The sequence below is a fragment of the Oncorhynchus kisutch genome, linkage group LG14 (genome assembly GCF_002021735.2).
Source record: "Oncorhynchus kisutch isolate 150728-3 linkage group LG14, Okis_V2, whole genome shotgun sequence".
Taxonomy (NCBI): Eukaryota; Metazoa; Chordata; class Actinopteri; order Salmoniformes; family Salmonidae; genus Oncorhynchus; species Oncorhynchus kisutch.
Genome location: NC_034187.2, coordinates 73,503,471 through 73,531,410, shown reverse-complemented (window position 1 = coordinate 73,531,410; position 27,940 = coordinate 73,503,471). Strand labels below are relative to the sequence as shown.

Below are 27,940 nucleotides of genomic sequence, written 5' to 3'. Positions count from 1 at the left end.
ATGGACACTACAAGGTGTTGAAAGCGTTCCACAGGGATGCTGCCCCATGTTGACTCCAATGCTTCCCACAGTTGTGTCAAGTTTGTGGATGTCCTTTGGGTGGTGGACCATTCTTGATAAACACAGGAAAATGTTTAGCATGCAGTTCTTGATACACTGAAACAGGTCCGCCTGGCACCTACGACCATACGCCGTTCAAAAGCACTTAAATCTTTTGTCTTGCCCATTCACCCTCTGAATGGCACACATAAAAAATCATTCTTTAACCAGTCTCCTCCCCTTCATCTAAATGGATTGAAATGGATTTAACAAGTGACATCAATAAGGGATCATAGCTTTCACCTGGTCAGTCTTTCATGGATAGTCATGTTATTTTCACGGTTTATTTCATCTTTAACTCTTTGTTGGAAAATAACCGGTAAGCAAGCGTTTCACTGTTAGGCTACAAAGCACACACACACACACGCAGAGGAAAGTAAATCAGCTACTTAACCCAACTAAACTAAGAACATTGTTTTTAAACACCAGTCTCCCAAAAGGTTTTACAACCATATTTGAGTGATGAGGGGTTTGGGAATTGAGGACGTATGCAAATAGACAGTGAGTCTGTTTATAGGCGTTTAATACACTTAGATGGAACAGTCCTTACATAATACAACACAAGAACAAGAGTTCTGGAGCTAGAAATAAGTAGTCGCATCCCAAATGGCACTCACCCAATAATCAATACAGTGCACTACTTTTGACCAGGAGTCCTAGTCAAAAGTAGTGCACTACAAAGGGAATAGGGTGCCATTTGAGCTACAAATCCATGTGTGTTTGAGAGTGAAGCTTTTGCCTAGTGAAGAGGTGACTCGGCCCTTCTCGTGTTGTAGGGTAAAAATCTGGGACATGTGTATCCATAGAACCTGCTGAACATCAACAACTTTAACACCTTCACCTTTCAGACCTAATTTGCTCTGGAGACTATTAATGGTCTCAGGCCTCCACAACAAGGCCCACAAAGTCACCCATCCTGAAAACAACACAATTGATCATCTCAACATCGTATATCCATATTAAATAAATAAATAAAACATTGTTTAAATATAGAACCTTTTATTTCAATTTAGAGTAAATAGTGTTGAAATTCTGAAATAAGGTTTTAACACTGTACATGCCTTAATCCAGTGACAATGAAAAGCTTCCTTAAAATGTATTTTTTTGTCATTTATTTTTCATATTTTCCCTTGTAAGAAATAGTTCAAGTATAAAAATTCCCAAGTGTAAAATAGCCCATCTGATGTATATTAAAAGCAATAGAAGCACAGCTATCCAAACCATGACAATGACTGTACATTCTAATGTATAAAGCAAGCATTTTGCTAATTTGCCAGGATTTTTTTGTCTTTTCCAACGGTTCTAAACACAGAGGCAGAATAACAGTCTGCACGCAAGTATGCCTGCATTTAAATAAAGTTTCATACAAAAGGCATTAATCTAGCCAATATTTAATGTCATGTTCTAAGATTTCAAAAAGGCAAAAAGTATAATTGTACAGTGCACATACAGAATTGTATCTTAAATAAATCAACATTTTTGGTAGAGTATGTTAATAATAATACAACTAAATCTACTCAATAACTTATATGCCTTGAGATGAATACATAACAATAGTAATTCAGTACCGCCACTAAGCGCATAGAACATAGTCAACTCTGAAAATAAATATCTTAAATAGATCTCTTTTCTTACTCTCTTAAATAGCAACACAAATGTGAGGCACACAAAGAACCCCCAGATTCATGTCAAGTGCCTGCAGTCCCACCACCCCCTTTCTACATTCCCCACTGCCACCACTTTCCAGACCCACAGAAAGGAGCCCTGGAGTTGGGGTGTGTAGTCTGGGTAGAGGAGGAGTTGGTGAGGCTTAGAGGAATGGGTACAGGGCAAGGGCCACGGGGTTGGTGAGGCTGTGAGGAGTGGGTACAGGACAAGGCCTAGGGGGGTTGGTTAGGGTTAGGATAGGAGGGCAGTGTATGTACCTGACACCAGCCCAGCCAGTCAGCTCTAGGACAGAGGACAGAGGTGGAAATGCTGACAGGGCCAGGCAGACAGACAGGCAGGCAGGCCAGAGGGGCCAGTTCCCAAATGGGCCCAGGGATTAAAATGTGACAGCTCAACAAATAAGCACAAGTGATGCGTTCTTTCCAGAGTGATCCATCTGTGTGGCGCTGGGCTAACTGTCCCACCCCCCTCCCCACCCGCAGCTGCTCCCCCCCTCTCTTTCACTCTGACTAGATCCCATTGCACAGAGCCAGAGGGGAACACGACTGAGCCCTTTGTCCTTTACCACTATGTACACAACTGTGTGTGTGTGCGTAATGTATGTGTTTGAGAGTAACTGATTTGGTGCTTCTCATTGTCTGAAAACCTTTCTTTCGGAGTTGCCGTCATATTGTTTGTGATGCCCTTTGAAGAGTTGATGAGTAGATGGCATTTTTGGTTATTCCTGCAGCTTTTTTGTCTCCTGGTGAACTGTTTGCTTTGCATAGGTCAAGAGATCAAGATACAGAGTCAAAAAAGGGACAATCAGCATCAGGAAGATATGTTCTTAACGCGTGACAAGACTTTCACCTTTTCTCCACAGTTATTTCAGCTCCTCCCTGACACACAGAGGTTGTCTTTACTAACACACTGGAAACTGGTCCATTTCCCTGATTATCACAACATTTACTTCAATGCACTTGAAAAGACAGAACGACAAGAGTCCTCGAAATGTGATAATAAATATATGTTATAAGGGCTTCAGAACACAAAACACTTTGGGACACGTCTAAGTGTCCCGTAAAGAGAACGCTCCCTCTCTTCTATGTTAATGACAGCAATGGAACCTACGGTCATGTTTTACACCAAGCTTAGTCGTTGCATTTATCTTCTATAAATAAATACTCTACTACAATTATAATAGTAATAATTATATTAATAACAACAATAATAATCATAAGGATATATCCACCTTACTTTGTTCTGTGAATTGGTAACGTTTACTCATTTTTTTGTGGGGGGGGTTTAAGTACAGCAAGTTGGAAAGCTACTGTATGGAGCTCCCACCTCACCACCACCATCTTAACGACTCCGTCACTTAACAACACGGCCCCTCTCTCTTCCTCCTCCTCCTCCTCCTTTCCTCTGCACAGCCAATCAGCCGTGGGCCTCCCATCCTCCTCGTGTCCAATGGCCGCAGTGGCTGCTATTGCATGCGATCAGCTTGCAGTTGCTGAGGCTGGTACTGACCGAAAGCTGCGGCTGCAGCGACGGCTGATCCCGGTGCGGCCGTAGGCAGGGGCTGCTGAACATAGCCGTAACCGGCCGCAGTTATGTATCCGGCCGCTACAGGGGAGGCAGCGTAGGGATACTGCTCGTAGGCGGCAGCAGCGCTAGCCGCCACGGCGGCGGAATACTGTGCGTAGGCGGCTCCAGTGTAGTCGATGTATGGTGAGGAACCGGTGGAGGCAGAGGCTGCACTGGGCTGCATGGCATGGGGAATGACCATGGTGCTTGGCTGCATGAAGGCCTGAGGGTACACATAGTGAGCAGGGATCCTACAGGACAGAGACAGACAGGGAGTTAGAGGTAGAAATCACAGACCTGGCCTTACAAAGCCACTGACAGACAGCAGCAAACCCCAAGTTTAACAGCAGAACCAAACGCAACAAACCCAACCACACTGCGGCCAAGCGCCCCCCAACACATCAATACACCAGTCAATAACACCACGGAGATGCCTGCAAGTAGCTATTAGAGATATAGGGTTGCCAAAATAGAGATCTCTCTGTGGGATAAAAAAAATGGGTTGGTGAGAGGTGTTCAAAGCTCAGAGGGGTTTTGTCCTCTGATAAGGGATAGGAAGACATTTTGGGTTTTCAGTGACCCATTGATGCCGTCATGGAGAGACAATCCAGAGATGGCGAGAAGAGAGAACTTGGTTTGTGTGTGCTTGGTCACATGTGGATTTGGCCCTGGTGCCAGTCCTAGTTGGGAGGGGATAGGGAACAGTGGAGGGGAGGGAGGCTCACAGGCAGCACTGGGAGGAAGAGAGGGGGAGAGGACATGAGATGAGGGGGGCATTGTGAAAATGTCACTGCCACTTTGACAGCTGGACAGTTTTCAAAAAGGACACTGCTGGCTGTTTCCCCCTCTGTGCTGAGACAAAGAGCCCCGGGCCGGGCGCTAGGCTAGCTGCACTCAGAGGGACGTTTTCATTAAATAAGCAATCAGGAACAATGAGCACATTCAGCCCTTCGTGACATATCCCGGCCGTGAGGCTCGGCTCGCTAGGCTCTCTAGCACTATCTGCTAGCATGATGATGGTCGTTTGGGAAAGTTACACTATTGTTTTGGTGGAGGAAACCTTGATGGGGAAATCACAAATGACATTCCTCAAAAATACTAAACTGGTGTTAATTGGAGTCAAGTTTATGATTCAGTAAGAGAAGACTGAGTAACCTAATCAGTGTTATGACAATGATTGACAATCACTTTTATATTGACTTACCACCATTTGTCAGTGTTGGGTTTCAATGAGTTGTGGTCTGGTGTGGATTTGTAATGGTCTGGAAGGATGCGCATGGTGTGATGTTGTCAACAGGTCATTCAAATCTCTTCAGAAACAACCTAACAATTGATCGGACCAAATAAATACTGACATCAATCAAGCCAATAAGAAACGAGATGGAGAGCGGAATCTCTTGTACAGTCAAACAGTTTGGAATCTGGATTGGAGAAACCAAAGACAAGATCTATCGTGGCAACCCTATTGTCAGCACTCCACTATCCAACTAATCACATCTCAAAACACTGGCCCCAACGAGGAAACAGGAAAAAAACAACAGCAATTCTACAAGAAAAAGACGTCAAAGACAAAAAATTAAAAACAGTCCACATGGATAACCAACACAGCACAAACACTCAAAAAGGAAAGAATAAATACATTAAAAGAAAGAAAAATAAAAGATCAAGTACAGCTCTATCACTCAGGGGTCAGGGGCGCTCCTATGACATCACATTCTTGGCAGATGCCTCAGCCTGGCCTGCTAGCACGCTGCTGTCTCAGCACAGTGTTACAGTCACAATACAAGGTGGAGACACACACACACACTGGACAATGGACAACAAAACAAAACGTAACACACACACACTGGATGTACACGGACATAACAAATGTGTACACACACACGGGCCACTACCAAGAAAAACTCTCTCAAACACACAAGTACACGCGCAAAGGATGGTTTCACAACAAAATGCAGTGTCCACCGAAAAACACATGTCAAAGCTGACCATTGTTGTGCCTCCCCATTACTAGCTATAATAAGATATGCGATGCATCCCCACAGGGTCAAAAGCAGTGCACTATACAGGTAATAAGGTACCATTCAGGATGGAAGCATGATGTCAAAAGTTGGATCAAACAGGTATTTTGAAATGCTGTTTTCATCTCTTTTCGGAAAAAACGATTATTTCTTACAGTATGGGGAAAAACGATTATTTCTTACAGTATGGGGAAAAACGATTATTTCTTACAGTATGGGGAAAAACGATTATTTCTTACAGTATGGGGAAAAACGATTATTTCTTACAGTATGGGGAAAAACGATTATTTCTTACAGTATGGGGAAAAACTATTATTTCTTACAGTATGGGGAAAAACAGCACAAAAAGAAGCTCTTTCATACCACATATAAAATATGTTATGCAGTGTTACAACACACAAGAAAGGTGCTTCTATTTAATAGCACTATATTTGCAATTGTAGAGAATGAAATGACAGCATTGAACTGGTATGTTTAAATGGTGAATTTTATTTTTATTTTATTTAACTAGGCAAGTCAGTTAAGAACAAACTCTTATTTACAATGGCGGCCTATCCCGGCCAAACTCTAACCCGGACGACACTGGGCCAATTGTGCGTCACCTGTTGGACTCCCAATTACGGCCGGTTGTGATAGACCCTGGAATCGAACCAGGGTCTTCAGAGAAGCCTCTAGCACTGAGATGCAGTGCCCTAGACCGGTCCACCCAAGAAACATGATGTTGTTGGAAATAAAGGTTGCATCCTAAATGGCACGCTATTCCCTTTCCACCAGCCCATAGGGATCTGGTCAACAGTAGTGCACTATACAGGGGATTGGGTATCATTTGGGATGCTTTTTGATACTGTCGCAAAGCTAACTAAAAAGCAGCATTCCCCAAGAGAGGATGACTTTCACTTTAGCCGTGATAAATTCATGAACTTCTTTGAGGAAAAGATTATGATTATTAGAAAGCAAATTACGGGCCTCCCGGGTGGCGCAGTGGTTAAGGGTGCTGTACTGCAGCGCCAGCTGTGCCATCAGAGTCCCTGGGTTCGCGCCCAGGCTCTGTCGTAACCGGCTGCGACCGGGAGGTCCGTGGGGCGACGCACAATTGGCCGAGCGTCGTCCGGGTTAGGGAGGGCTTGGTCGGCAGGGATGTCCTTGTCTCATCGCGCACCAGCGACTCCTGTGGCAGGCCGGCGCAGTGCGCGCCAACCAAGGTTGCCTCTGAGAAGGTGTAGCCTCCGACATTGGTGCGGCTGGCTTCCGGGTTGGATGCGCGCTGTGTTAAGAAGCAGTGCGGCTGGTTGGGTTGTGTATCGGAGGACGCATGACATGAGTTGTAGCGATGAGACAAGATAGTAGCTACTACAACAATTGGATACCACGAAATTGGGGAGAAAAAGGGGTAAAAAAAAATTCTATAATAATAATTAAAATAATAAAAAATAAATAAAATTACGGACTCCTCTTTAAATCTGCCTATTCCTTCAAAGCTCAGTTGACCTGAGTCTGCACAACTCTGCCAGGACCTAGGATCAAGAGAGTGTTTTAGTACTATATCTCTTGACACAATGATGAAAATAATCATGGCCTCTAAACCTTCAAGCTGCATACTGGACCCTATTCCAACTAAACTACTGAAAGAGCTGCTTCCTGTGCTTGGCCCTCCTATGTTGAACATAATAAACGGCTCTCTATCCACCGGATGTGTACCAAACTCACTAAAAGTGGCAGTAATAAAGCCTCTCTTGAAAAAGCCAAACCTTGACCCAGAAAATATAAAACACTATCGGCCTATATCGAATCTTCCATTCCTCTCAAAAATTTTAGAAAAGGCTGTTGCGCAGCAACTCACTGCCTTCCTGAAGACAAACAATGTATACGAAATGCTTCAGTCTGGTTTTAGACCCCATCATAGCACTGAGACGGCACTTGTGAAGGTGGTAAGTGACATTTTAATGGCATCGGACCGAGGCTCTGCATCTGTCCTCGTGCTCCTAGACCTTAGTGCTGCTTTTGATACCATCGATCACCACATTATTTTGGAGAGATTGGAAACCCAAATTGGTCTACACGGACAAGTTCTGGCCTGGTTTAGATCTTATCTGTCGGAAAGATATCAGTTTGTCTCTGTGAATGGTTTGTCCTCTGACAAATCAACTGTAAATTTCGGTGTTCCTCAAGGTTCCGTTTTAGGACCACTATTGTTTTCACTATATATTTTACCTCTTGGGGATGTTATTCGAAAACAATGTTAACTTTCACTGCTATGCGGATGACACACAGCTGTACATTTCAATGAAACATGGTGAAGCCCCAAAATTGCCCTTGCTAGAAGCATGTGTTTCAGACATAAGGAAGTGGATGGCTGCAAAGTTTCTACTTTTAAACTCGGACAAAACAGAGATGCTTGTTCTAGGTCCCAAGAAACAAAGAGATCTTCTGTTGAATCTGACAATTAATCTTAATGGTTGTACAGTCGTCTCAAATAAAACTGAAGGACCTCGGCGTTACTCTGGACCCTGATCTCTCTTTTGAAGAACATATCAAGACAATTTCAAGGACAGCTTTTTTCCATCTACGTAACATTGCAAAAAATCAGAAACTTTGTCCAAAAATGATGCGGAAAATTAATCCATGCTTTTGTCACTTCTAGGTTAGACTACTGCAATGCTCTACTTTCCGGCTACCCGGATAAAGCACTAAATAAACTTCAGTTAGTGCTAAATACGGCTGCTAGAATCCTGACTAGAACCAAAAAATTTGATCATATTACTCCATTTTTTGGTTCTAGTCAGGATTCTAGCAGCCGTATTTAGCACTAACTGAAGTTTATTTAGTGCTTTATCCTACACTGGCTTCCTGTCAAAGCAAGGGCTGATTTCAAGGTTTTACTGCTAACCTACAAAGCATTACATGGGCCTGCTCCTAACTATCTCTCTGATTTGGTCCTGCCGTACATACCTACACATACGCTTCGGTCACAAGACGCAGGCCTCCTAATTGTCCCTAGAATTTCTAAGCAAACAGCTGGAGGCAGGGCTTTCTCCTATAGAGCTACATTTTTATGGAACGGTCTGCCTACCCATGTCAGAGACGCAAACTCGGTCTCAACCTTTAAGTCTTTACCTTTAAGACTCATCTCTTCTGTGGGTCATATGATTGAGTGTAGTCTGGCCCAGGAGTGGGAAGGTGAACGGAAAGGCTCTGGAGCAACGAACCGCCCTTGCTGTCTCTGCCTGGCCGGTTCCCCTCTTTCCACTGGGATTCTCTGCCTCTAACCCTATTACAGGGGCTGAGTCACTGGCTTACTGGGGCTCTCTCATGCCGTCCCTGGAAGGGGTGCGTCACCTGAGTGGGTTGATTCACCGATGTGGTCATTCTGTCTGGGTTGGCGCCCCCCCTTGGGTTGTGCCATGGCGGAGATCTTTGTGGGCTATACTCAGCCTTGTCTCAGGATGGTAAGTTGGTGGTTGAAGATATCCCTCTAGTGGTGTGGGGGCTGTGCTTTGGCAAAGTGGGTGGGTTTATATCCTTCCTGTTTGGCCCTGTCCGGGGGTGTCCTTGGATGGGGCCACAGTGTCTCCTGACCCATCCTGTCTCAGCCTCCAGTATTTATGCTGCAGTAGTTTATGTGTCGGGGGGCTAGGGTCAGTTTGTTATATCTGGTGTACTTCTCCTGTCCTATTCGGTGTCCTGTGTGAATCTAAGTGTGCGTTCTCTAATTCTCTCCTTCTCTCTCTCTCAGAGGACCTGAGCCCTAGGACCATGCCCCAGGACTACCTGACATGATGACTCCTTGCTGTCCCCAGTCCACCTGACTGTGCTGCTGCTCCAGTTTCAACTGTTCTGCCTTATTATTATTATTCGACCATGCTGGTCATTTATGAACATTTGAACATCTTGGCCATGTTCTGTTATAATCTCCACCCGGCACAGCCAGAAGAGGACTGGCCACCCCACATAGCCTGGTTCCTCTCTAGGTTTCTTCCTAGGTTTTGGCCTTTCTAGGGAGTTTTTCCTAGCCACCGTGCTTCTACACCTGCATTGCTTGCTGTTTGGGGTTTTAGGCTGGGTTTCTGTACAGCACTTTGAGATATCAGCTGATGTATGAAGGGCTATATAAATACATTTGATTTGATTTGATGCATCCAAAGTATGAAGACAGATGTTAAAATGGCCCATGATTGTTGGCCTGCATTAGACTGTTTGAAGCAATCCCTGCCCTAGAGTTTCATCCCAATATTACTTTCCATAAATACAGTGCCTTGCGAAAGTATTCTGACCCATTGAACTTTGCGACCTTTTGCCACATTTCAGACTTCAAACATAAAGATATAAAACTGTATTTTTTTGTGAAGAATCAACAACAAGTGGGACACAATCATGAAGTGGAACAACATTTATTGGATATTTCAAACCTTTTTAACAAATCAAAAACTGAAAAATTGGGCGTGCAAAATTATTCAGCCCCCTTAAGTTAATACTTTGTAGTGCCACCTTTTGCTGCGATTACAGCTGTAAGTCGCTTGGGGTATGTCTCTATCAGTTTTGCACATCGAGAGACTGACATTTTTTCCCATTCCTCCTTGCAAAACAGCTCGAGCTCAGTGAGGTTGGATGGAGAGCATTTGTGAACAGCAGTTCAGTTCTTTCCACAGATTCTCGATTGGATTCAGGTCTGGACTTTGACTTGGCCATTCTAACACCTGGATATGTTAATTTTTGAACCATTCCATTGTAGATTTTGCTTTATGTTTTGGATCATTGTCTTGTTGGAAGACAAATCTCCGTCCCAGTCTCAGGTCTTTTGCAGACTCCATCAGGTTTTCTTCCAGAATGGTCCTGTATTTGGCTCCATCCATTTTCCCATCAATTTTAACCATCTTCCCTGTCCCTGCTGAAGAAAAGCAGGCCCAAACCATGATGCTGCCACCACCATGTTTGACAGTGGGGATGGTGTGTTCAGGGTGATGAGCTGTGTTGCTTTTACGCCAAACATAACGTTTTGCATTGTTGCCAAAAAGTTCAATTTTGGTTTCATCTGACCAGATCACCTTCTTCCACATGTTTGGTGTGTCTCGCAGGTGGCTTGTGGCAAACTTTAAACAACCATTTTTATGGATATCTTTAAGAAATGGCTTTCTTCTTGCCACTCTTCCATAAAGGCCAGATTTGTGCAATATACGACTGTTGTCCTATGGACAGAGTCACCCACCTCAGCTGTAGATCTCTGCAGTTCATCCAGAGTGATCATGGGCCTCTTGGCTGCATCTCTGATCAGTCTTCTCCTTATATGAGCTGAAAGTTTAGAGGGACGGCCAGGTCTTGGTAGATTTGCAGTGGTGTGATACTCCTTCCATTTCAATATTATCGCTTGCACAGTGCTCCTTGGGATGTTTAAAGCTTGGGAAATGTTTTTGTATCCAAATCCGGCTTTAAACTTCTTCACAACAGTATCTCAGACCTGCCTGGTGTGTTCCTTGTTCTTCATGATGCTCTCTGCGCTTTTAACGGACCTCTGAGACTATCACAGGGCAGGTGCATTTATACGGAGACTTGATTACACACAGGTGGATTGTATTTATCATCATTAGTCATTTAGGTCAACATTGGATCATTCAGAGATCCTCACTGAACTTCTGGAGAGAGTTTGCTGCACTGAAAGTAAAGGGGCTGAATAATTTTGCACGCCCAATCTTTCAGTTTTTGATTTGTTAAAAAAGTTTGAAATATCCAATAAATGTCGTTCCACTTCATGATTGTGTCCCACTTGTTGTTGATTCTTCACAAAAAAATACAGTTTTCTATCTTTATGTTTGAAGCCTGAAATGTGGCAAAAGGTCGCAAAGTTCAAGGGGGCCGAATACTTTCGCAAGGCACTGTATATAGCAAAGTGCCAATAAGTCCTACACAAGTACGGTTTCCATAAGTAGTCATGACGACATTCCTGTAATGTGGATCTGGTCTCAGACATGCTCTTTGTTGCCTGGCCTCATGTATGATTGACAGGAGAGGCTGAAGGCTGGGCCCCAGCTATTTTCTGCTTGCCTGTCATCTTACTGTGGTATGTTCCCACCCCTAGAACTCATCTGGGCTCATATCCCACCCTACCTTTATTTGCTTCCTCTATCTTGTCCTTCTCCCTCTCCCTTTCGTAATCTCATTCAACATTAGACTACTACAACCTGTTTCTCAATCTCCAACAGCATAAACCTCTTATATGTTGGTAAATGCTGTGTCACCTAACAAACAAAACACACACACATCTGCCTGGATTCACTTCCGTAACGGTGTTGCTCATGGGAAGCACTGGCTACCCTCTGACTCCCATCTAAGTGCCCTCGTTTCCCTAGAGATACAAGCAAGATTAAAAATACTAGGGTTACTGTGTGTCTCAATGCTCTGTGTAAATATATTATCTTTCTGTCTGGAACGTTGCGGTCGGTAAAGTTCAAGGCTAAATAAAGGTCTGTTTCAATCACATGTCAGATGGGTGACATCTTCAACCAGAGGGGGAAGAGTGGAGGGGTGGCGGGGCGTTTAGCAGTACACACCTGTTGCTCTCCGACACATTAGAACCATTGGGATTCTGTTGCATCAGGAGCTGAAGAACAGCCAGTCATGCTACAGATAAATGTGAGAAGCGTAGAGGGGCGACATGGTGCTATAATAATAACAATGGATCTGGTTGCTACAGCCTCAAACAGTAGCCTGATCCCAGACCTGTACGTACTGCCATTTACCTAGTACCCATCAGAGGAGGTTGTTGGGAGGAGCTATAGGAGGATGGGCTCATTGTAATGGCTGGAATTGAATCAATGGAACAGAGTGAAACTAGATTTCCATATGTTTGATGTGTTTGATACCGTTCCATTCATACTATCCCAGCCATTACAATGAGCCCTTCCTCCTATAGCTCCTCCCACCAACCTCTTCTGATTTATACCCATCTATCAAGTCTCCAACATGTGTTGGGATCATATCATTGGTGAGACTTATACTTAGTGGTGTGATAGCCATGGAGCTGGTTGCTACCCTCCCACAGCTGTGCCCATCGATGTCTGCGTCCCAATGGCACCCTTTTCCCTATATAGATTGCCCTTTCATCAGGGCCCTAGTAGTGATCTATACAGGGAATAGTGTGCCATTTGGGACAAATCCTTTGTCTGCAGCCTTGGGCCTTCTACATGTGTTGGAAAGCACAGGTGGCACATAGGTGGCACTGTCTGGATGTGTCTGTGGCCCTTTAAACCTCCCTGGGTCCTCCAGCCTCCATGTGTTGGGGCCTCCATGTGTCCGGGCCTGCTGTTTTTAAAGAGTGTCCCATCCCATCATGACGGAGCGAGCCCCAGACCCCCTGCCCAGCCCCCCGCCCCGCTACCAGTGCAGGCTTCATGCGACTGCAGCGTCAGCACTCCAGCCTTTGTGAGGCACAATGGAGAAGCTTGTTTTCCTTAACGCCGCAGGCCCATGTGATGAAAGCTTGTTCAGAGGCTGTGGCATCCAGACATTTGTTTGTGTCACAGTAGAGACTCTGGTGCACTGCTCTACCACTGGACTGGACTACACACGAAAGGACACACACAAGCGAACGTGTGCGCACACATACAATAGTTTCGTCAGACAAATACAAACAAACACACACTAAAAAACACACATTAGTAGGTGTTCTGCTTCAACTAAACTACTAGCCTTGGATGACTTTCCCTCATCTGTCACCAGTGTCCTGTAAGGGATAAGGTTAGTGACTACTGTCAATTTACAGTCTAGTCATGGACCTCTCACTGTTCTCTTCTTTGTCATCTCTGAATGAGAAACAGCAGCTCTCCTGAGAGTCGGCCCTGAAGTATACCATATACGGATAGATAGATGAGAAAGGGAGAGAAAATAAGAGTTAGAAGAGACTAAGACCATGTGGCACATGCCCTTGGTGGATTGAGAAAGAGGGAGAGAGAGAATATGCAAATCCTGGGAAATACTCCATTCTGGGTGAGTTTGAGAGGTTAGGTGTTAATGCAAGAGAATTAATAACACCAATGTCCTAGAAATGTCTTGCTGTGAGCTGTTGATAGTTTTGGTAGGTTTGGTTTGGTTTGGAGTAGGGGTGACAGGGGAATAATGAAAAAGCACACAGAAAACCATCCCTCCAACACAAATAACATAATGTTACCAAAGAAAAACTAAACCACAAGCTACAACACAAAAGCATCAAATCAAATAAAGACATTTTAAAAAGACTTTGCTCCCCCTGGCAAAGTCAACACTCTTCCACAAAATCAGGAAAGAACATCCCAAATATCATCAAACCAGCTTTTTTTTGGTCATTAAATAGACAGCACACGGTTTAGCTATGAACACCACTTCATAACAGTACAAATAAAGTCAAAAGCACACAAAGCTCTAATTGCTATTCAAAATAAGTTAAAACTCAAAACAAAAATTAAAAACCAACATACATGCATCTATAATCACCATTTGAGCTTGTTTGTGTGCATTTGAAATTACAGGTAATTCCCTGGTCTGATCTGTGACATGCCCACAGAACTAATCCTGAAACCACCAGTTATCTTAACCTGTATCGAGCCTGTCGGACCAGAGAGAGATAGATAACATTGAGTCATTGAGGCTCTAACTTTCCATTAGTTGTACTCAACACACACACACATGCATACACACACATGCATGCACACACACTCATACTATGAACACACTTTCTCTTTCACTCACACAAACCTTACATTGATATGGGGGTCAACTTTGTAGTCAGTGATAAAAAGAAAGAGGACTTGTGAAACTGTTTTTTTTTCTCAACATAATTATCATGCACTGTAATCATGTAAGTATGGAGAAAAACAGGACTAAGCACAAAACAATTCCATAAACAGATTATATAAACATACATGTCATTGTATGAACATGTCTAACAATGCCAGACTTTCACCAAATGAGGGACATCACTGCTAATATATTATAAATAACAGATTCAGTGAGGTTTCATATAGGTTTTCACTGATGAGGTCATTTGTTAATGTATACTCATCAACACCCAACCATCCCCTCAACATACACAAAGAAGCATCAGTACTTACCCATAAGGCCTTTGGATAAAGGCAGGATGGATTTGTGGAACACCAAAAGTGAAACCTGGATGGAGATGAGGTATGGTCAAATTAATTAATGATCTTATTCATGTCATTATGAGTGCCAAATGGCACCCTATTGCCTTTTTAGTGCACTACTTTTGACCAGGACCCATAGTAGTGCACTATATAGGGAATAGGGTGCCATTTGGGATGCAATTATTCAGTTCATTCTAGACACATCGGGACATCCTGAATCATGTATTGAACACATTAATTTGACATATTTATGTGACATAATGATTACTAAGCCTTGGAATCATCATGAAAGTTTTCTGCACCAGGCATGATTTACGAGGAAAAAATGTGTACGATATAGAAATAAAAATAAGATGAGACCTGGGGCATGTTCTATAGAACAAACAGCCTCAATGTTTTCAGAACATTACCATACAGAACCAGTACTGTTGCTTCCTACTGAGTTAAGTGTACTTCCCCTATAGGTATCTCTCTGTGAGACTGTGTTTACCTGGCTGCATCACCCGTGGCTTGGCCCCCAGGTACGCCAGGTTGACGTTGGCTTTCCTGCCATCGATGATGGGGTTTGGATCTTTACAGGCCCTGTCTGCAGCCGAGCGGTCCGACATCGTCACCTGCAGGGACACACAGAGAGGGTTGAGAGAGCACAGGTAAGAAGTGGTGAAGGAGAAGTGTGAGGGGTTGGTAAACATGTACGATGAAGACTCACCAATGTTAATATTCATTAGCTAAAGGGAGGCAAATATTAGAGAAAATATGGATATCACACACAACCCGACTGTCAGTCAATATTTTGAAAATAAAGATATCCACCACTACTTATAGTAAGTTGAGATATTTGGTCTTGGGTAGGCTCGAAGCTCCTGATGAGTTATTTCCTTGTTTTCCAGAGTAGAAGCTAGATATAACGCCATCTCTGACCATAGATACTCATCCATTTAAAATAATTGGACAAGTTTACCTGTGACTATAAGCACGTTGAGAGTAATGACTATGTAAGAGTTTTTTGGTGCTGTAATATAGTATTTTTCAAATAACCCGAGGAAAACCTCTCAACTCATCAAATACTACAGGCTAATATTTCACATAAATGTGCTTAAAACTAAATGGCTGCAAGGAGGGAGGTACCATGACCATGTCTCTTATTAAAGCTCATAGACATTGACATGAGGTTCTGCTCATCATCTTCCCAAAACTCATCTTCTGAACATGTTGGTGCGGAACAGTGCGCGTGTGCGCCTATCGGTTCTTTTCAATGATAGAACGCTTCAAGCTGAAAACACAAGCCTACTTATGGAAACACTTCAAATATTATGAAATAGGCCTACAGTAGCCTAACCAACACCCACTTTAACGATCACATGTGATTTACTGCCATTTGAAATAATGCAGGCCTTAGAAAGACACTTGCACTTTGTGTAGGAAAGTTATGAAGAATAAATACTATATTGATACTTACGAATCCATACCCCCTGGACTTGCCGGTCTGTCGGTCGGTAATCACGACTGCTTCTTCAATTTCTCCAAACACTTCAAAATATTTCCTGAGACTGGAATCCGTGGTGTGGTATGGAAGACCCCCTACAAAAACCTTCGTGTAGGTCGTGTCCTTCTGCGTGGTGTGCATCTTCACCAATATTTCAGTGCAAAATAGTATAAACAGAAACAATCAAAAATATAGTGCAATGTTTCCTTATCAGCTAGTTACGTTATTTATTAGTATTGCTATAAAAACGAACAATAAGACATTTACCACTGGAGAGGCTTCAGGGAAATATCACAAACTCGACAAAAATCAAGATTCGAGGTAGATTATGTTTCGACACTTAAAAGAGATATGGAGCGGATTGTCCAAGCAATCGTCAGGTGTTTGCAACTCTTCTTCGTAACTGTCGTGACAAACTAAATATGTTTCGGACCCATTCCTAAAAGTGCTTCCCATAACTCCACCCAGTTCCAAGCCTGAGGGCGGTACTGTGCGTGCATTGCTGCCCGCCCACATGCTCCCCTACACGCTCCAGCAAACAGCTGGGAAGCGGGCACAATTAAAGATCCATGCCTGCTTAGTGATGATGAAGAATAGACCATATTACCTACCGCATGTTAAACCACCAGGAAAGTTATGGTCATTCGGTTTTTTATACCCCTAAAATTATATTTTCTTACAACAGTTTTATAGACTAGTGCTCACGGCAAGTTTTCGGCTACTTAATAACCCACAGTGTCACACACAAGACCCCATTATACTCCATGAAGCTATAACTTAAAAAATGAAGGTCTTGGTTCTCTTCCTGTCCCAAGGGATACCTGGCAGCAGGTGGTCGGGTCAGAGAAGGCCCATTACGCATAGAGAGGAGACAGACAGTGGTCAGCCCAGGGACGCATGTGTTTTAGTGGCAGCAGCAGTTCAGCATGACCAATGCAGACAGGTGTAATCTCTGGGCCTCAAATTTCCTTGTAGAATAATGCAGTAGAGTGTTAGAACGCGTTTAAAACGCGTTTAGGAGTGACTTCAGCCGGGTGATGATGGAATTTATGATTACCTTTTTAGGTGGACTTGAAGGGAAGAGCGGTACGTGCGTAAATACGTGGCCAGGGCAATTGGGCACGCGCCCCGTGCAGGATCTGTCTATTAAAGATCATATCTTCAAATTATTTTTCAAATAGGCTACTTATGCTTGTGATTAGATAGATCATACAAATAATAGGTTAAATTGTATACTTTAGTACAGCAGTGCCTTGAGGTCAGATGAATGTCAACTTGTGGGTCTTGTAGTGCCTGTGATAACTAAAATAGGCCTAATAACAACCATAAGACTTTGTAAACTTAGTAACACCATTGACTTTTGTCTTTCATGATTGAATGTGGAAAATTATGATTCTCCCCCCTGTTTTCCACGACAACTGTTCTGTAACGTTATACTGAGAAATCTGATAAGGAACTATTGTCTAAATCCTTCATATGGTTCCACCTCTATGGACTAAGACAGCCATGGAGACACGCAGCCTAATACTGGTATGTGCCTGGTTGCTTGTAGCCTACAGTAATATTATGAGTTGCAAATTTGATGTGGCTGGCTAGCTGTCATAATTGTCATCTCCTCCATCACCGGAATGCAATAGCCAAAAAAATGCCATAGCCCTCTGCTAGGTCACTATTCCCTGCCGCAACCTGATAGAGCGACATTTCTGTATCTCGGTGGATCAGATACTATTTTATTCATGCGTGTCCACGCGCCCTTTAAATTACAGCCCTGAGCAGAGCCGCCGCATAGTGGTCCGTTTCAGGTTTCAGCGGCCACACAATGAAGATACCATCGAGTTGCGTCCCCTTGTTGTCTCCGTTCGCGTGCAACATGCCGACTAATCAGAATCCCCTTACATGTTGGCTAACAAAACGTAGCTACAGGGTCTCTGGTAAATCCTCATCAATGGTTATCCTTAAATCCCTTATGTGCATATCTTTGATGTGTATAGGCCTATAGCATACATTTATAGGCTATAACATTGGGAGTGTGCCAAATAAGCCCTGTTAAATTAAATGCATAGCCTATATACTGTAGTATAGAGATATCCTTTAACGCAATGAATGCTATGTGAGTATGTAACTAACTAAATCAAAAATGGTGGAATTCCATTACCAATTCCATTCAGCATTCCACTTCAAGTTCACCATCCTTGGCTATCAGGATGGGCTTCCAACTTGATTAAACAAGGGAGCGTTAGGAGGATGGTCATGGTTAGAAAATGTCAAAGTAATACGTAACCTGACATGTGATCAGACCTTGTAATTTTGGGAACTGAGACTAGATTTTTCACCAGTTGAAAAACACAGCAAACCTGTCAACCATATAACACCCAAAAGGTAATGATGGGTCATTTGGGAACAGTCAAACTAAGGTCGCAAGGGCTTAGTTTGCAGAAGATCTAGGAGCTGCTGTAGGCCCTCCTTGGTTGGGGACAGAAGCACCAAATAATCAGCAAACAGTAGTCATTTGACTTCAGATTTTAGTAGGGTGAGGCCGGGTGCTGCAGACTGTTCTAGTGCCCTCACCAATTCATTGATATATTTGTTGAAGAGGGTGAGGCTTAAACTGCATCCCTGCCTCACCCCCTCGGCCTTGTGGAAAGAAATTTCTTTTTTTTGCCAATTTTAACCACACACTTGTTTGTGTACATGGATTTTATAATGTTGTATGTTTTTCCCCCCAACACCACTTTCCATCAATTTGTAGAGCATACCCATATGCGAAATGGAGTCAAAAGCTTTTTTGAAACCAACAAAGCATGAGAAACTTTGCCTTTGTTTTGGTTTATTTGTTTGTCAGTTAGTGTTCTGTATATTTTATAATACCATCAACCCACAGGCCTTTTTGTGTTGGAGGGTTTGTATTTTGTCCTGTAGTTCATTCAATGTAATTGAAGAATCCAGTGGGTTCTGGTAGTCTTTAATAGTTGATTCTAAGATTTGTATTTGATCATGTATATTTGTTATAAAGCCAAAAAGATTGGATATGTGGTTTATCCATACATCTCCATTTTGGATAGATAACTGTTTGTGTTGTTTGTTTAGAGTTCTCCAATTTTCCCAGAAGTTGTTTGATTCTATGGATTCTTAAATTACATTGAGCTGATTTCTGATGTGCTGTTCCTTCTTTTTCTATGTTGTATATCTGTATTGTTTTAGTGATTCACCATAGTGAAGGCGTAGGCTCAGGTTTTCTGGGTCTCTGTTTTTGATTGGACAGGTTTCTCAATTTCTTTCTTTGGTTTATGCATTCTTCATCAAACCATTTGTCATTGTTGTTAATTTTCTTAGGTTATGTGCTTGAAATGTTTTAATTTGATAGGGAAGCTGAGAGGTCAAATATACTGTTTAGGTTTTCTACTGCCAAGTTTACACCTTCACTATTACAGTGAAACCTGTTGTCCAGGAAATTGTCTAGAAGGGATTGAATTTGTTGCCTAATTGTTTTTTTGGTAGATTTCCACACTATTTTCCTTCCTTCCCCAAAAAATTTTTTAGCCCTTTTTCTACCCAATTGGTTGTTACAGTCTTGTCTCATCGCTATAACTCCAGTACGGACTCGGGTGCATCCTTCGAAACACAACCCAACAAAGCCGCACTGCTTCTTTGACACAATGTCCACTTAACCCTCAAGCCAGCCACACCAATGTGTCAGAGGAGACACCGTACACCATGTCAGCGTGCACTGCCAATTGTGCGCTGCCCCATGAGTCTCCCGGTCGCGGTCGGCTGCAACAGAGCCTGGACTCGACCCCAAAATATCTAGGGGCACAGCTAGTACTGTGATGCAGTGTCTTAGACCACTGCGCCACTCGGGAGGCCATCTATAGCATTTCTTAATATTATTCAGTTCCTTTGGCTTTGATGCCTAATGATTGAGCTGTTCAAGTAGTGTGATTTTGCTGTGATCTGATAGGGGTGTCAGAGGACAGACTGTGAATGCTCTAAGAGACTCTGGGTTGAGGTCAGTGATAAAGTAGTCTACAGTACTACTGCCAAGAGGGAGCTATAAGTGTACCTACCGTAGGAGTCCCCTCAAAGCCTAACATTGACTATGTACATATCCAGCATCTGACAGAGCTGCAGGAGTCGTGATCCATTTTTGTTGGTTATGTTGTCGTAGTTGTATCTAAGGGGGCATATGGGGGAGGGAATGCTGTCACCTCCAGGTAGGTGTTTGCCCCCCTGTGTGCTGAGGGTGTCGGGTTCTTGACTCTCTCGCTCTCATTTCAATTGCTTATTTACATTAGGGACAGATACAATGAATGTCCGACCATCCTATGCATTACACCACCTCACAGAAGCTTACAATAATTCCCAGTGCTTGTCCCCAAATTAACATTAAAGTAATAAAACCTACTTTTTAGACACTAGAGTGAAAACACCAAGATACTCTTACACATGATAATGACACCAAAGACCTTCTGCAAGTGAACTATAATGAACAGTGCTGAAGAAGTAATTTAATTCCATGGAAACACCGCCATCTTGTGTCTAAAACAGCTTTCAACTCAACGTTCACCATTGGGGGGGGGGTCCCTTTACCTTTTTTAAATGGATGGAAAATAAATATCTTCATGATTTCAATTTCAAATGATAATATTGCCCACCTTTATACAGTATGATTTTGCATCGTAAAGTAAACCCTCAGAGATCTCTTCTCTTTATACCACATACTTCAAACAAGTCTTAGAAACAGACTGTATGCACATACACTTGGCTCTTTTGTATACAAAAGCACAAATAGACATCACTGATCTCTCTCTCCCTCACCTCACCTCACCTGCCTACTCTTCCTCTAATTCCCCCTGCACCATCTCTCTATGCTCTCCCTCTCCCTCCTTCTCAGACACACTGGGCTCCAATAGACGGATAAGGTGCTCCCAGCCAGGTGCTAGAATTGCTCCTCAGCTTGCTCAGTCTGTTGAAATGTGGAGTCATTCTCCATCTCAAGAGAGGCTGAGAGAAGCTGCCCACTGAGCCCACTTATGACTCCCTCTCCCCCGCCCTCCCTGACCCCTCCACTCCCTCCATCCCCTCCTCCTTGAGTCTGAGTTGGGTCTGGAGCCAGTGGCTCCTGCTGGATCCCTCTTGGGCTGCGTGGGGTCTCAGGAGCATCAGGGGCGTGGAGAACCTCCACAGGGCTGACTATGTCCCCCTCTCCAGATGTTGATGCAGCTTCTGGGTCATGGACACCAGCTGATTTAGGCCTCAGGTTCACGTTCAGCTCCTCCTTGTTGAGATGAGAGAGAAACACAAATAAATATTCAAGATACACACACACAGGTCATATTCAAGGTACACAGGTCATATTCAAGATACACACACAGGTCATATTCAAGATACACAAGTCATATTCAAGGCAGATATAGTTGAAGTTGGTCCCCATTTAACCTCCTAAACTCAGTTTTCCCTTATTCCCCTCACATTCATATTTTTCATGATTTCATAATCCTCACCTTCCATTCCTCCTCCGCCTGTCTCATCCTCTCCTCCATGTCCACTTGGCTGGTGACAGACTGGTCCCTCTTGCCCTTCAGAGACACCAGGTGAGGGGTAGGTCTACGTTTGGGTGTCTCTCTGTCATCAATCTGACCGTACACACACAGCAATTAAACCATGAGTTACACACTCCAGCAACACATATTAGGTAAACACTCATATACTGTAGTTAATGTGTAAATAACTCATAAAATATAATATCTTCAATACAGAGTGACTGTCATTGGTATATTGACATAGTCAGTCAGTTCTGCACTCACTTCCATAAGATGACAGCAGTTTTATAAATAACCAGGAAACTAATCAAGAGACTATCCAACCAGGCCGCAGTCTTATGATGACAAGAGATTATGGAACTCCTCCTCTCACCTGATTCTGACGCCACCATAGAGGGTGAGACAACATGAAGCTACACTTTGCTCTGCCCCACCATTAGACCTGACCGGTACCCACCATGATGTTGTATGCCTCGCCGCTGGCCCTCTCCCTGGGCTGGGCGATGATGCCTTGGCTCAGAAGCTGTTCCAGGATCTCACTGGACCTGGGTCTCTCACCACTCTCCTGGGCCAGGCCAGGAATGTGGGCTGAGTGGGAGACACACACAAATAGGTCTCTGACGAGTACAAGATACACAAGCTCTCTCACACACACACCACCACACACACACACACCGACCTCTTACCTGCCAGTGGTGATAGTTTCCTGGGTACAGCCCCCAGTAAGGTGGGAACCTCACCAGTGTCCAGGACCACTCCACTGTCTGTGGTTAACTTTGACACTGCAGAGTCGCCCCTACAGCCTTGTTTACTCACTGTGTCATCCTGTTGGGAGAATTACAACGTCAAACTCAAATGCATAGTGTCTTAGGTGTTTTGACAGGTGCAATAATACAAAGTTTATCATATTTATTTCTAGATCAAGTCACCAAATAGTTTGACTAAAAAGAAAGACTGCCACTAGGCTATCAGTAGGCCCCCCGCAAATCAAATAAGGAATCAATTGAGAGGAAAAGTGCTCTGACGCGCATCATGCCGGATGTGTGCCATTCCATTCCAAAAGTCTTCCACTATGCCTTCTGTATTACACATGTTCATAACATTGTGATTACAGTTTTTAAATAGGAATCGAAATTAGGAACTGCAGGCAGCGTACCTCTCCTCCGTCCAACTCGCTTGATCTCATGGGCTCGACCACCGTGAACCTGGAGCTGCCGCATCCCATATTTACTTTCAAGAGAACAGAGGTCGGCTAGAAGTTTTCTTTTTGATATACCATTAATAGAGCATTTGGCGGGATATTAACGCAAAAGGAACCTCTCAATCAGTCGCATTCCTTCACACTTTCCAAGATAGCGCGACCCATGTCGCCATGGACTCTCTGCGTTACCATGGGCCGTTGCTACAATAAATCTGACCTGGTTAAAGAGGTGACACCCCCTGGACAGTCAGTAGGTGTCCGGGTACACTCAATCAATTGTCCACCAAATAAGTCCAATTCCAAATGGTTTTAGGCTTGTAGTGGCCCCTGTGCAAGCAGGTTTTGGCTCCAACCCAATCTCTAGACTTGAAATTGAAAGCATAAACACAAGAAAAAATACGTTCACAAAATAAAAATGTGTAATATATGCTCTGTTATTGGTGTAACACACAACATAGATATAATATAGCTTGCATCAGCGACTTCAGCCATGCCCAGAGAGACAGGTGGCAACATTCTAATTCCCAAAGGAGCTGAGAGGAGAGAGCAGGGCCAGGGGCTCCTGTGCTGAAGTGTTGGCGGTGAATATGCGGAGCTCTTAGCCTCCAGGCTGAACCCCAGGGTGAACAGGTTCATATGCACCGTCTCCAGGGTTTTCCTGTATATCGGGTTACAGATAGACAATACCCAGTTATCAAGCATTTAAATATGTTATGTTGTTGATATAGTCAAGATAACTTTTTTCCAAGACAAAAAAGGATAATGTCTTTCATACCCATAACCACAAGGAGGCAATATTGAGGTGTGTGTGGTGTTGCTGTCATAGAACAGTTAGGTGTCATATGTTCACACTGTTAGATCCAGAGAAGGTATGTTTTAGCAGATTCATTTGTCATCTTCACTACTGTGAGGGATAACTCACTGAGAGAGGAGGAGTTTCTTCTGCAGGCCAAAAGTGTTCTTCCTCAGGTTCTTGGTCTCCTGCAGAAGAGCAATGTGGGGCTGGAGGGGTAGCACTGGGTTAGGGCAGCCACACATACATACTGACAACAAACAATTAACATTGTATTGTTAACATGAAACTGTTATAGGATGAGAGAAGGCAGGTGACAGACAGACGCATAGACAGACAGACAGACAGACCTGGTCCATGCAGAGCTCGTAGTTGGCCCTCTGGGCCAGGACGTCCAGCCGGGTGTGGGCCAGCTGCTGCTCAGAGCCAGAGCTCATGATCTGTCTCTCCACCTTCTGCATATCCTTGACCAGGACCACCACTGTCTCCTTCACCTGGGGACAGGTTAAAAGGTCAGTTACAGGTCAGTCAATTTATCTCATTAGTATCACTATTCACCAAGCACAATGGCAATTGTGAATTGTTTACATTGATAAACTATGACTATCATTTTCTACAGTGTGTTTTGCATAATTCTTATGTAGAACTCTTTAGGTCTCTGTTAGGCTTACACAACGTTTCACAACAGTGTGAATATTGTCAGAAATGCCAAGATATCACAAGGCAGGTCGCAACTGGATGACAGATGAGTGAGCAACATGGCTAGGACCAGGACAGCTGAACATTAACCTTCTGTTTCTCCCACTCTAGGGCATCCCTGGTGGCGCTCAGCTCATTCAGCCTCTTCCTCAGGCCGAAGACAGTGGCACAGCGCTGGGTCTCCAGAGCCTTCATCAGCTACACCAACAGTGATACACACAGCGAGTCAGACATACAGGAATGACACAGACATATGTTTGCCAAACATAAACAGAGTCTGTACCAGTCTTTCTGTCAATCTCTTGCCAAATAAGACACTGATATAGCGTTGAATGCAGTTCATGTACATACAGTCAACATAAGGAGGAGCATACAAAACTATGTTCCAGCCTGTACTATACCTTGGAGATTCCCACGGAAGTAAGAGCAGTCCAGGACCAGTTTCTCTGCTGTCTGCTTCAGTCTTTTGCAGTAAGCAACCACTGATCATAGGTCAGCGTTCTGGGAAAGAGGATGGAGAGAGGGTTTATCATATAAATCGCTAAAGTAGTGAAACTTTCCGGCTTTTCGTTTCACCTCCAACTAGACTAAAAAGTTTTAGGTAGGACAATATGACCCGAGGGACAGATGTTCATGCTCATTGATTGATTGATCTATTGATTGATTAACTCACCCCTTGACGATGTGGCAAGGTTGGTACTTGTAGCCCGGGTTGGGCGACTGGAGGTCAAAGGTCAGACAGTATTCGTTGAGCTTCACAGCTTGTCCCTTGTCCATGTGGTGGGACATCATTTGGGTGAGCACGTCCTTCAGGGAGCTACAGGTAGAGTGAGGACATAATGCATTCAAATACAGTCAGATCAGGTGAACAATTTGCAGACACAATGGCTGCATTTACACAGGCAGCCAATAATTTGAAAAAATATCATAGTTGGGCTGTCTGTGTAAACACAGCAATAGATAGCAATCTAGATATGCCTATGGAACCGATTTGAAACAGTTGAGATAAAGACTTTACAATCGGCAAATAATTAATTCATGTCATTGAAATAGTTGCAAAACGAGACAAGCATTGGTGCGTTTTACTATCCAAGACTCATCACAACAGCAGCCTACGGGCCCTGGTCAAAAGTAGTGTACTAAATAGGGAATAGGGGGCCAGTCTCTGACCAGAGGTTGTCCAGGACCAGGTGGATCTGATCAGGTGGATGATCTCCTCAGCCAGCTCCACCTCCAGCTTCAGCTCAGCATCTGTGGACCAGATTCCCTATTCTACATGATCACCAATCACCTGGTTCTACACAACACATTGAAATCTGAACACCGCACACTCCCTCAGCACCTGCCTGTACAGGACCTTCTCCTGCAGACAGCGCTCAGCGATCGCCTTCACCTGGAAACACCCAACAACCATGAAATCAGTTTAAATCCCACACATGACAAGAGAGGGTCATTTACAGTCATGGAGGGTGAGCAGCAACATTTAGAATGTCCCGAGTCATGGGAATGTAGTATCTGTGGACCAGATTCCCTATTCTACATGATCACCAATCACCTGGTTCTACACAACACTTCGAAATCTGAACATCATCAGATGTTGGTTGCATCTCTATGCCTGTGTTTAGACAAGCAGACCAATTCTGCTCTTTTTTTCTCTAATTGGTCTTTTGACCAATCAGATCAGCTCTGAAAAAGATCTGATGTGAAACGATCTGATGTTATTGGTCAAAAGACCAATTAGACAGGCAGGGTAGCCTAGTGGGGCGGCAGGGTAGCCTAGTGGTTAGAGCGTTGGACTAGTTACCGGAAGGTTGCAAGTTCAAATCCCTGAGCTGACAAGGTACAAATCTGTCGTTCTGCCCCTGAACAGGCAGTTAACCCACTGTTCCTAGGCCGTCATTGAAAATAAGAATTTGTTCTTAACTGACTTGCCTAGTTAAATAAAAGGTAAAATAAAAATAAAAAAAATTGTGGAAAAAAATATCAGAATTGGGCTGCCTGTGTAAACACAGACAGTGTCTCCTCGTCTGTTCTAAAGGTATCAAGGGCAGTGCAGTGTGTCTCAAGTGTCCCAACTAGCCCTGCATACACCCTGAATCCACTCTACCTTCACTAAGGCAGCCATCCCCTGGTCTACTCTTGCAATGCTACCAGCTGTCTCTGCCAGTGCCCTAGCTCCTCTACGCGGTAGGTCAGGTGGTTCTTCGTGCTCCAGCGGATCTAAGCCAGGGGAAGGAGTGGACATTGCATTCCTGGATCTGATGTTTTGTCAGCACAACCCTCAGACCTGAGATTTCACCCCCAGATTGTGAGGTGTGCAAGGATGTATTCCAATACACTGAAAAGAGAGCAGTAGGGTTCCTCTAAAATAGCTGGGGGTCATTTTCCATTGGTTTTGTCTTTGTTTCCCACACACCTGGTTTTCATTTCCCAATTACTGGTCATGTATTTAACCCTCTGTTCCCCCTACGTCTTTGTGTATGATTGTTTATTGTTCATGTCGGTACGTTTCCGGCTGGTTTTGTCCAGGTGCTGTTTTCACGCAACTGTTATTGTTCGCACATTTGGTACTGTTACTGTTGCTATTTTCTTGAGTGCGTTCACTCATCGCTGCTCTCCTGCGCCTGACTTCATGCACCAGCTACACCCACCGCCTGACATTGAGTCATTTTCTATTAAGGTATCTTTACAATTACTCAAGTATGACAATCGAAACGATTGAAACCATTTCCTTGTTTAACCGCTAGGTTTTATGGGTATTATGACTCAAACTGGTACTCTAAATAAAATTGGTACGGTTGCTGTATCAACTTGATGTCGCCGGTCATACGGAGACCACCATTACACAGCTGAAGGGACATGTGCCGGAGGACCACCAGAACGGTTGTGCAACACCGGTTTCGTCTGAACTCTAATCGTGACTGAGAGCCTGACCTCTGCAAGCAGGATTTCAGACAACACAAGCCGCATCATGAACTCCGGTGAAGCAGAACGGAGAAACGGCAGAGATTTACCAGAGCCACAAACTGAAATCATCTGCCCCATTCTGAGGAGCTACATTAGTCTTGTGTGTGGCGCCACCTGGGACAGCGCTCAAACACGTCACTACTGGCAACTGAAAATATGCAACGTTCGTGTTCAGTTAGCCTATGTACACTACCCATTCTCCTTCAAATTAGAGGATGCGGCTTTTTCAACCACACTGTTAATGACAGGTGATTAAAAATCGAGCACACAACCATGCAATCGCCATAGACAAACATCAGCATTAGAACGGCCCATACTTAAGAGCTCAGTGACTTTCAACGTGGCACTGTTACAGGATACCACCTTTCCAACAAGTTCATACAATTTCTGCCCAGCTAGAGCTGCCTCATTCAACTGTAAGTTGTTATTGTGATGTGGAAAGTCTAGGAGCAACAATGGCTCAGCCGCAAAGTGGTAGCCTACACAAGTTCACAGAACGGGACCGCAGAGTGCTGAAGCGGTTAAAAATCGTTTATCCTCGGTTGCAACACTCACTGGCGTGGTGTAAAAGCTCACTGCCATTGGACTCTGGAAACACATTCTCTGGAGTGATGAATCACACTTCCCCATCTGGCAGTCTGACAGACGAATCTGGGTTTGGCGGATGCCAGGAGAACGCTACTGGCCCTAATGCAGTGCACACTGTAAAGTTTGGTGGAGGAGGAATAATCTGGGGCTATTTTCATTGTTCAGGCCCATTAGTTACAGCGAAAAGACATCTTAACGCTTCAGC

General features: G+C 43.9%; 2 protein-coding genes across 6 annotated transcripts; both read right to left on the bottom strand.

Annotated features, from left to right (window-relative positions):
- Positions 1-605: 605 nt before the first annotated feature.
- LOC109903368 (RNA-binding protein 24) lies at positions 606-16,397 on the bottom strand. Of its 4 annotated transcripts, XM_020500022.2 has the most exons (6): positions 16,215-16,397; positions 15,921-16,088; positions 14,952-15,075; positions 14,432-14,486; positions 13,121-13,183; positions 606-3,584 (listed from the first exon to the last, which is right to left on the bottom strand). In XM_020500022.2, the coding sequence occupies exons 2-6, from the start codon at positions 16,086-16,088 to the stop codon at positions 3,233-3,235; spliced, it is 762 nt and encodes a 253-aa protein (XP_020355611.1). In that variant the 5' UTR covers positions 16,215-16,397; the 3' UTR covers positions 606-3,232. The 4 variants fall into 4 exon arrangements, with proteins under 4 accessions (XP_020355611.1, XP_020355610.1, XP_031644787.1 ...); XM_020500021.2 differs by having other exon boundaries at positions 15,921-16,396; XM_031788927.1 differs by lacking the exon at positions 13,121-13,183 and having other exon boundaries at positions 16,215-16,393.
- Positions 16,398-20,432: 4,035 nt separating this feature from the next.
- stmnd1 (stathmin domain containing 1) lies at positions 20,433-22,907 on the bottom strand. Of its 2 annotated transcripts, none has more exons than XM_020501840.2 (5): positions 22,644-22,907; positions 22,174-22,312; positions 21,945-22,075; positions 21,449-21,580; positions 20,433-21,219 (listed from the first exon to the last, which is right to left on the bottom strand). In XM_020501840.2, exons 1-5 carry the CDS (start codon positions 22,710-22,712, stop codon positions 20,884-20,886), a joined length of 807 nt encoding a protein of 268 aa, XP_020357429.1. In that variant the 5' UTR covers positions 22,713-22,907; the 3' UTR covers positions 20,433-20,883. The 2 variants fall into 2 exon arrangements, with proteins under 2 accessions (XP_020357429.1, XP_020357428.1); XM_020501839.2 differs by having other exon boundaries at positions 20,433-21,222; positions 22,644-22,897.
- Positions 22,908-27,940: the final 5,033 nt, after the last annotated feature.

Bases quoted from the DNA above. Each gene is read 5' to 3' on its own strand.
- stmnd1 (XM_020501839.2), bottom strand. From the start codon at position 22,712: ATGGGATGCGGCAGCTCCAGGTTCACGGTGGTCGAGCCCATGAGATCA. The intron at 22,076-22,173 runs GTAAGAGGTCGG...TCTCCCACTCAG, and splicing joins GAAACTATCACCACTGGCAG to CCCACATTCCTGGCCTGGCC. The intron at 21,223-21,448 runs GTGAGGATTATG...CATCTCAACAAG, and splicing joins AGGCGGAGGAGGAATGGAAG to GAGGAGCTGAACGTGAACCT.
- LOC109903368 (XM_020500022.2), bottom strand. From the start codon at position 16,088: ATGCACACCACGCAGAAGGACACGACCTACACGAAGGTTTTTGTAGGG. The intron at 15,076-15,920 runs GTAAGTATCAAT...GTGTCCCTGCAG, and splicing joins AGTCCAGGGGGTATGGATTC to GTGACGATGTCGGACCGCTC. The intron at 14,487-14,951 runs GTAAACACAGTC...ATCTCCATCCAG, and splicing joins GCCACGGGTGATGCAGCCAG to GTTTCACTTTTGGTGTTCCA.